This window comes from Mesoplodon densirostris, chromosome 17, assembly GCF_025265405.1.
Source record: "Mesoplodon densirostris isolate mMesDen1 chromosome 17, mMesDen1 primary haplotype, whole genome shotgun sequence".
NCBI lineage: Eukaryota > Metazoa > Chordata > Mammalia > Artiodactyla > Ziphiidae > Mesoplodon > Mesoplodon densirostris.
Window position 1 is genome coordinate 15,417,775 of NC_082677.1, and position 9,340 is coordinate 15,427,114.

The 9,340-nt window shown below is 38.4% G+C and overlaps 1 protein-coding gene across 1 annotated transcript in view; it reads right to left on the reverse strand.

The window, feature by feature from the left end:
• Window positions 1-6,855, reverse strand: part of LOC132477391 (phosphatidylinositol 3,4,5-trisphosphate 3-phosphatase TPTE2-like) — a 57,408-nt gene extending 50,553 nt beyond the window's left edge. The window contains exons 1-4 of the mRNA XM_060079758.1: window positions 6,847-6,855; window positions 4,303-4,355; window positions 2,969-3,130; window positions 1,353-1,472 (exon numbers count right to left, since the gene is read on the reverse strand). Of these exons, the coding sequence (XP_059935741.1) occupies window positions 1,353-1,472; window positions 2,969-3,018 (170 nt within the window). The 5' untranslated portion in view covers window positions 3,019-3,130; window positions 4,303-4,355; window positions 6,847-6,855. The remainder of the gene's footprint in view (window positions 1-1,352; window positions 1,473-2,968; window positions 3,131-4,302; window positions 4,356-6,846) is intronic.
• Between the last annotated feature and the right edge of the window lie 2,485 nt (window positions 6,856-9,340).

Here is a 9,340-nt window from a genome sequence, read left to right on the forward strand (position 1 = left end):
ACCCCACCCACCCTGGGCATATTTGGCAATGTTCAGAGACATTTTTGGCTGTCACAACTGCCTGTGAGGGGCTGCTACTTGCATCTAGTGGTTAGAGGCCAGGGATGCTGCTCAGTACCGACGCACAGGACAGCTCCCTTACTAAAAATGGATCTGTCCAAAATACTAGTAGTGCTGGTGTTGAGAAACTCTGATTTAAAGAAAAAGTCATATGGTAGACTCTCAGAATTTGTGGGTTTAACTTCTGTGGTTTAAGACAAGCATTTTTCAGTCTTTTTCCCATCCAAACAGAATTCTTATTCCCCTCTGTTACTCCCATGCGTAACAGGGGTTCACTAGAGCTGTGAACACACATCAGGCAGATAACAGATGAGTTACTTCCCAAGTGTGTCTCCTACCATCAGGAAGAAACACGATGGCAAAGAACTGATGGTCTGGGCTAGTGCTTCTCTAGCTTGAGTGTGCATACTGATTCAGTAGGTCTAGAGTGGGCCCTGAGGTGTTTGTCTTCTGGTATTTCTGACAAGCTCTTCCGTGATGCTGAGGTTGCCTGTCTGAAGACCATACTGGTTTGGGTTCTTTTCAAAAACTCCAAAAGCTTATCACATCAAGTTTTGTTGGGACCTGAGGGAAAGTCCTGAGAAGCTGGAGTGCAGGAAGTGCAAGCTATCTGACTAAGGAATAAGCCTAGTGAGCCACCCAACAGCTACATCCTAGAACACTTTTGCTCTTCTTTTTCTCACTGCCCCAGTAGAAAGAGGAGGAGAAAGAGAAAAGCCATCGGTGGCTCATACACGTTTTGCTTTGACCCCTAACAGTTCTAACTCTGCCCCAGCTTCTGTCATGTTAACTGTCCTGCAAACATTCCACCTCTGTGTTTCTACCTGTGTCACCTCGTTTTTCTCTTCCATTTCTGCCTTTTTAGAGAATCATCATTGGAGTCACTCAAATTTTTCATCAACTCAAACCAGTACTCTCTTGGTTATAGGAAAAACCCAGGAATTTCACGTGTAAGAAATGTGTGGTTGAAGCGCAAGTGGGAATTTAGTGGGAATTTCAAAAGGTAGAGAAGTTCAAGTTAGGTACAAGAGGCAAGTCCCCAGTTTCTTCTTTGGGGGCGTCATCTTCTTCACTCAACTAAGGTACTCAGTGTGGACACCCTTCACTGGTCCCTTAACACCACCATCCTTTAGTTTCCAGGTAGAAATTTAACTCAACGTTTCATTTTCAAGCAGCTTATTTAGCACAGAATTAGCACATTCAGAGTTAAAAAGATTACACAAAATGAAAGCCACAGAAAATACTTTTTAAGAAAGAAAAACTTTAAGAGAAGGGAAGCATATGTTTCTTACTTGGGGAAATTTTTAAGAAACTTGAAGTCGTAGAAAAAATAAGCAATATTGACCAGTAGAGAAACCACAATAATGGAAGCATCTAAGGAGTTCAACATATCGGAAAAATACCGTCGTACCCTGTAACAAAAAACAAAAAAGATATAAGTTTATGCTTCCCCAAAGAAGAGGTAGGGATATTTTAAAAGCACCCTTAAGATTTCCGGTTTGGGATTTCCCTGGTGGTCCAGTGGGTAAGACTCTGCGCTCCCAATGCAGGGAGCCCAGGTTAGATCCCTGGTCAGGGAACTAGATCCCATGTGCATGCCGCAACTAAGAGTCCGCATGCTACAACTAAGAACCAGCGCAGCCAAAATAAATAAATATTTTTTTAAAAGGAATTCAGCGTTGATGAATGATTTAAAGTGCATTTACTAGACTAGATTATGGAAAAAAAATATTTATACTCATTTTATACTTATATAGGACAAAAACATCAATATGGCAAGTAGAGCCATAAGTATAGTAAGAGATATAACCAAACCATTGAACAAGAGGCAAGCATTGCCTGGACACAGGGGGGAGAGAGAGATGGGATGGTGAGCGATGCTATCGGACAATGGAAGCTGAACATGTCACAGCCCTAGAGAAACGGGCTGTGAGAAGTGCATGAAAGGAGCTTGTGAGAGGTAGACGGGTCCACTACTTTGGCCTGCAAACTCATCACCTGGCTTTGCACCCACAGTGGAATCCCAGTGAGCTGGTGTGGCCTCCTCTGTGCAAAGCTGAACTTTCAGCCCTGGCACCTCCTCCTCAACACTAGCTCCTTCAGCCATGGGCACTGGGGCTCCAGGGAAATCTTCTAGGCCTGGGATAGCTCCTTTAGGCTCTGAGTAACCCGGGAGTGGGCAACTGTCCTCAGCTCAGAGGCACGAGGACAGAAATTCAGCCAGAAAGGAGACAAGCATGTTCCGAAATGCTCTGGATGAAGTGAGGCTGGGGACTTTAGTCCCTGACTCGCTCTCCCATAGAGCTTAACACAAGTTTTTGTTCATTTAGTTTTAAATGTCTCATTAAAAAAAATTTTTTTTGGCCGTGCAGCTTGCAGGATCCTAGTTTCCCGACCAGGGATCGAACCCATACCCCCTGCAGCGGAAGCATGGAGTCCTAACCACTGGACCGCCAGGGAAGTACCACAGATTTTTATTTTAACTGAGGTAGGGTTTGCTCATGATCTATTATCTAGTACTTAATATACTGTCAGCTTTTATTTACATTGAACTCAATAAAAATATCAATACTTATACTTCACATACACGTTCCTCTTAATAATGTGCATGTAGACATATTAGCTGCCTGGCCCCATTTTGCAAACCCTTTAAGCTGTACCTGTTGAAGGAACCATCTAGAATACATGGTTTGCAGACTAGAGTGCCAGTTGCAAGAGTAATATTAAAGCTCAGTCTGATAGAAATTGGGATTTGGATTGTTGTTTCTCTTGTGGAGGATGCCTTCAAGGAGAATTATTTTGATAAAGAGGGGCATATTTAGTTGGGTTGACCTGGTCATTACTTGAGATGCTTCTCATAGCAGTACAAAATAGCTCTCTGTGCTTTTAAAAAATTAATCAAACTTACCCTTCTATAGACACTCGAAGAAAAACGTCCATGAAAAAAAATAAACCCATAGCTAAAGAAACTGCACGATACTCCAAAGGAATATATATCGTGCTATCAGAGATAAGTATGTCTGTAATGATGAGGGACACATCCACAAAGGTCAGCAAAATTCCAAGTATTCTGCAACAAACAAATAAATAAACCGAATAAGGATAAAGTGGTCTTCACATCTATAGGTAGACTAACTTCAGCCCCATGATCTGATATCAAAATGTCATTATTTTGGGTTAAACCGTTCAGGGGTAGGGAGAACTGCTCTTAGAATCTCAACATAAATCACTCTGCTTTCACCCAATAGAAGCAGTTGTTAGGGAAAGAAATTTCCCACTAAACCACTTCATGATATCATGCCCTTTTATATTAAGACACATCAGACCAACACTCCAAGACAGAATAGGCAAACTACATTCAAATGACATGTTTCCACTTGTAAACTCTTCTTAAAATTTAAGAATTTTGAAGGGTCTTCTACCAATTTCCCACAATAAAGTAAACCTCGTTCATCTTGATATTTTTAAAGAATTGAGTAATAAAAACCAAGTGAAAGCATGACTAACACAAGCCCTTAAAAGACTTCTTTGACCAGTAAGGCTTCTTATCAGTGAGATTATCAACATATATAAGATTACATATCAATGGATGGTTCTGGCACAGTTCTGGGCACGTAAGAAGGAATTCAATTCAATGAATACACACATAATTGAACTCTAAAGTAACTCCTAAGCCTTTTTCCTATATATGCTAAACATATTCTCTAGAAGTTGATTGTACTATTTGTATAATCTATGAAGATAAATTAATCTTAAAGCACTTTTTCACAATTGCAATGCAAATTAAAACATTATCAATTTAAAAGGAAGCAAGTACATTGTGTGAATCTGTAACATAGTATGAAATCTTACTATCATGTAGAGAAGAAAGATCTAAGTAAAATGTTTCCAGAATTAAGGAGTAATTCTAGGTGAATAAGGTATTTACTAAAACACTTTCCTTATAACTATAGAATTTTGAAATGCATGTTTCATTATTTTTACTTTGACAGGTAGAAAAAAACATGTTAATATGTTGCTATTAGACTCCGTACATGCCATTTCTTTGCAATTCTTCATGTTCAGCTTCAATTAAAATTCCAAGATAAATTAGATTGCATTAAATCGGGCACAAAGGTTATTTAGCGACATACTGACAGTGGAAATGCTTTTTTTTCCCCTCCCAGATCCTCTGCCATTAAAAAATATTGATATTAAATGTAATACATACTTAATTACCTCCTTTTCTAGAGTCTCACATACCTGAAAGGGAAGGATGATACAATCAAGTACACAATTCTCTTAATCCTGCTGCTGCAATGAGAAGTAAAAATAAAATTTCAGAGCTTTCAAGTGTATCAGATTTTTCCTAACATATAGTATGAATTTAACCAACAAAGGCCTTTATAAATATAATTTTTAAAGTCTCCAGAAGTTGCCTAACAAAATGCTTTTTACTAATAACTGTAAAAATGTCACCTGATTCTTTTTTTTTCTTTCCTATGTAGAATATATGTGAAAAAAAACACTAAACTTTCCCTTGACTGTAAAGCTCTAATCCCAACTTAATGCTAAGATTAAGCTTGGGGTCATCAACTAAAGCAACAGAGCATGGAGACAGAAGGGAATGGTAGAAGAGATGTGTGTTCCAGCTCTCCCATGAGTGAGCTGTGGGATCCTGGGCAAGTCATCACACTATGGCCAGACCTGTTCTACAGCAATAGCATAAGGGACTTCAGGGAAGCTCTTGTCTTGCAATATTCATTTCTTGAAACAAGTCACCCCATGAATAAGACAGTTAAACATTAATGAGACTCACAGCTGGGGTGGGAAGTGCACTTTGGGGGTGAGGAATGTTAGTAAGATACATTTCAAAGGGGAAACACACTGGAGGCTGGGCTCCTTCCGTTAGTAGGAGGAGGAGACGGTTTTAGAGCGCCAGCAGTTGTGCCTCATTTTACCCTAGGGCTGGAGACAAGGTAGTCATTGAGGAGCAATTTCTGGCCCTGCTGAAGCCTCCAACACGTGACCCAAATTCCACCCCAAGTGGGATTTAATCCCAAAGCAATGCTCACAGACTGTGCCCAAGACTGGAGAAGAGGGAGGATATATGCCCAATAGAACTGGGGCACTGCCCGATGCAACGGGCCACAGATGGATACTGTTGGGCTAAGCTGAGCTATAAGATCTCCCCACCCCCTCTAATTTCTCCCTGCTCCATCTGCACCCACTACCTCTGCCCAGGCCTAGCGAGAAAAGGTCGATGTGGATGGGGAACTGATTGGCCAAAAGAGGTGAACCTCCCCTGAGGTTGCCATTCTCTTAATACAAGCCCTTTCTGATCCCAGACTATCAGATCTCTGGGTAGCAAAGAAATGTTACAACAAATCACAACTTACTTGACAAAGTGAATTTACAGAACCATGCCTGACAGAATCATTGGGCCACAAAAGGATGGCTTGGGGTGGCTTTAGGCTCTACTATCACTTTCAGTGCCTCCCAAAACTACCCCACCCCAAGTAAATGTAGAATTGAGATTTAAAAAAAAAAAAAAAAAAGAGTGTGCTATATAAATGCAGCTTCAAACAATGTGTGTGGAGTTTGCTGGCAAAGGACTGTAACTCAGTAATTATACATTTAGAAAAAGTGCTATTCATATTTGGGAGCAACACACATACACTCTCCAACACCCAGTGCAACCATGTAACGTTCCTAAAAATGATTACTCAGAGAAGTGCTTGAGCCAACTGAGCAAGGAATAAAAAATGAAGAAGGCAAGCATAAGGAAGATGCCTTATAGAGAAAAGGTGTCAAGAAATAAAATCATACAAATTCAGAACTAAGGCCAAATAATCATTGTTAATGTAGCACATGGAAATGTAAACAAATGATTCTAAAAGCCAAGATAAATAACAAAGTTCTCGATAATAGTATGGATTTAAATTTGCAGGGTTTTTCCACATTAATTTAGGTTTCTCAGAAGACAGAAGTAAAAGCATGTTGCATTTCTATCTTCCCAGGTACAAGTCCAGTTTTAAACTGGATATTGATGGAGAAACAAAGGTACAATTATGTTTTCTAAAAATAGGTTTATAACTTTCATATTATTAAAACTTGACTAAAAACAAATCAACTAATAGCATAATGTTAAAAAAATTAAAGAAAACATATCAAGGAAGTGTTTAATACAGAAAACAAAGTAAAATGATAGCAAATAACACCAAACATACCTGAAATGATAATAAATACCAACACATTGCTCTCGTATCGAATACTGACAAATACTTTTAGATAAGTTTAAAAACTAAATGCACTATATGCTGTATACAAGGACAAAAACTAAACTAAAATGATAGTTTCAAAATAGAGATGGACAAAGATATCAGATGCGAATGTTAAATCTCAAAACACGAAAAGTTGTAATATTAATATCAAAGTTGAATTCAAAGCAAAAATATTAACGATGACCAAGACTTATTTTATCCTGATAGAAGGTAGACTCTATAAGATACTATTAAGACCGTGTTGAACAGGGGTGGGATCTGCATTGGGGGCAGGTCCTATCTTTCCCACTGGACACTTATTTCTCTGCACAGATGGTGGAGGGAGGCATGTGGTCATACTCAAAGCATTAAAGGCACTGGGATGATTCTTTGGTTTTCCTACTCTCACTCCAGGGCTCTGGGTCCCCCCCACCACCACCAAACTATCCACAACAGACAAGGCTATATTCCTAGATTAAACTCAGGTTGAAGAGAGCAGAGTCAGGCTTTAGATCTGAGTCCAACCTAAGTTAGCTCATTAGGATTTTTTACTGGGACTTAGAGAGGAGCCTCCAAAGTACCTAGGAGTGTCCTTTGCCCGGCTTGGTCCTCAGGGATATACTTCCCTTTGGAGTGGGGTGTTGGTAGCAAGGATAAGATCTGAGTGTCCCTGGACAAACGCTATCCATTTACATATATATATATATGTGCTTTATGTGCTATATGTTTAAACAAACATATTTTAAAACTCTCTCTATATATAGTTTCTATTGTGCAGATAAAACATATTTAAAGCATTTCTATGAAATTTTAAAAGAAATTTATCCTACAAGAAGATAAAAAACTTTAATGGTACTCTAAAATATAAAAATTATTCAGACTACATTTTCTGACCACGATTTAATAAAACCAGTGAAGTGGGAGAGTACTATACAAGATATTTAATTGCATGTTATCACTACAGAAATTTTAAAGGTGCCACATATGACAACTTAGATTAAATGGAGAAATTGTTTGCAAGACACAAGCTACTAAAATGTGCTCAAGAAAAAATAGATAACCTGAATAGTTTAAAAGGTAATATATCTTGTAGAGAAATTGAACTTGTAGTTGAAAACTTTCCAACAACAACAAAAAAGTCCAAGCCCAAGTGACTTCACTGGAGAATTCTACTTAATTCTTTAAGGAAGATACAAATCGAAACAAACTCTTCCATAAAACAGAAGAATAGGGACTGCTTCCAAACTCAATTTAGGAGATTAGCATTACCCTGATACCAAAACCAGTCAAGACATTACCTGACAAGAAAATTACCAATATCCCTCATAAATATAGATACAAAACTCCTTAACAAACCATTAATAAATTGAATCCAGCAGTATATATATTTTTTAAATTCATGACCACTTGGTGTTTGTTCCAGGAATTCAAGGATGGGTCAACATTCTAATAATAATGTAATTCGCCATGTCAATAAACTAAGGAAAATACAACATATGATCATCTCAATAGAGGTAAAAAAATGTTTAAACAAAATTTAACATCCATTTATGATAAAAGCTTTCAGTGAAGTAGGAAAAAAGGAAACTTCCTTAACCTGACAAGGGGCATTTATGCCCCCCAAAACAAACAAACAAACAAAAAAACTATGGCTGATATCAATCTTAATGGTGAGACTGAATGTTTTCTTCCAATGATTAGGAATCTAGGATGTCAGTTCACACTTCTTCCACTCAAAATTATATTGGAGTCAATGTAATAAAGCAAGAAATGGAAATAAAAGGCCTATAGATTGAAAAGGAAGAAATAAAACTCTCACTATTTGTAGAGGAGATGCTTGCCTACCTAGAAAATCCCAAGGAATCTACAAAAAAGCTAACAGAATAAGTGCGTTTAACAGTTATTGTATAAAAGGTCAATATACAAAATTCAACTATATTTTGATATACTAGCAATGAATGATTGAAAAGTAGAAATGTAAGCAACTGAACCATTTATATTAGCACCAAAACCCATGAAATACTTTTTTATAAAGTAACAAAATATGTGCAGGATCTGTAGGCTGAAAATTACAAAACTTGATGAAAGAAAATGAAAACCTAAAGATAAGAAGAGATGTGAAATGGTACCGCCATTTTGGAAACTATTTCTCATACAATTAATCATACACTTTACCATAAGTATCAGCAACCCTATTCCTTGGCACTAACCAAAGATAAATGAAAGTTGTGTCCACACAAAAAACTTGTACGTAAATGTTCATAGCCACATTACTCATAACAGGCCACAACTGGAAATAATCCAAATGCCCATCAATGGGTGAATGGATAAGAAAATATGGTACATTCACAGTGATGTCAGAAACATGACAGAGTGAAAAACTACCTTGGTCTCTCCCCTTCAATCTACAACCAATAAAACCCACAACTCAACAAAGGTGCCACTGTCCAACACAACAGTTTGCCAGAGGACTCCACACATCTGTACATCTAAAGGCAGGTGAATTGGAACACTTAGAAGAGATGGAACGAGGGAACAGTGGAACCAGTGCCTGTAATCCTGGCCCCCTGACCACGGCAGCTGTGCCCACAGCTTCAGAGAACACAGTAGCAGCAGGGGAAGCAGCACACGTGACTACAGGCTCCAGACCACACCAGCACCCATGGCTACATGTAACTGACCAACAGCGGGGCCTGGGATCCTGTCCCTCCAGCCGCCGAGGTGACCACAACCTCACTGCCTTTCCCCCACCTGCAGTGGCACAGCCCATGAACTCAATGAGATATAAGAAAACTCAGAAAGGTAGTTTAATGAGCTCAGGAATAAAAATGAATGAACAGAAAGAATATTTTACCAAAGAGACTGAAACTCTAAAAAGTACAATTGGGAGATTGAGATTGACATATACACACTACTATATATAAAATAGATAACTAGTAAGAACCTACTGTGTAGTCCAGGGAACTCTACTCAATAGAGTGGATATATATGTATAGGTATAACTGATTCAGTTTGCTGTACAGCAGAAACTAACACAA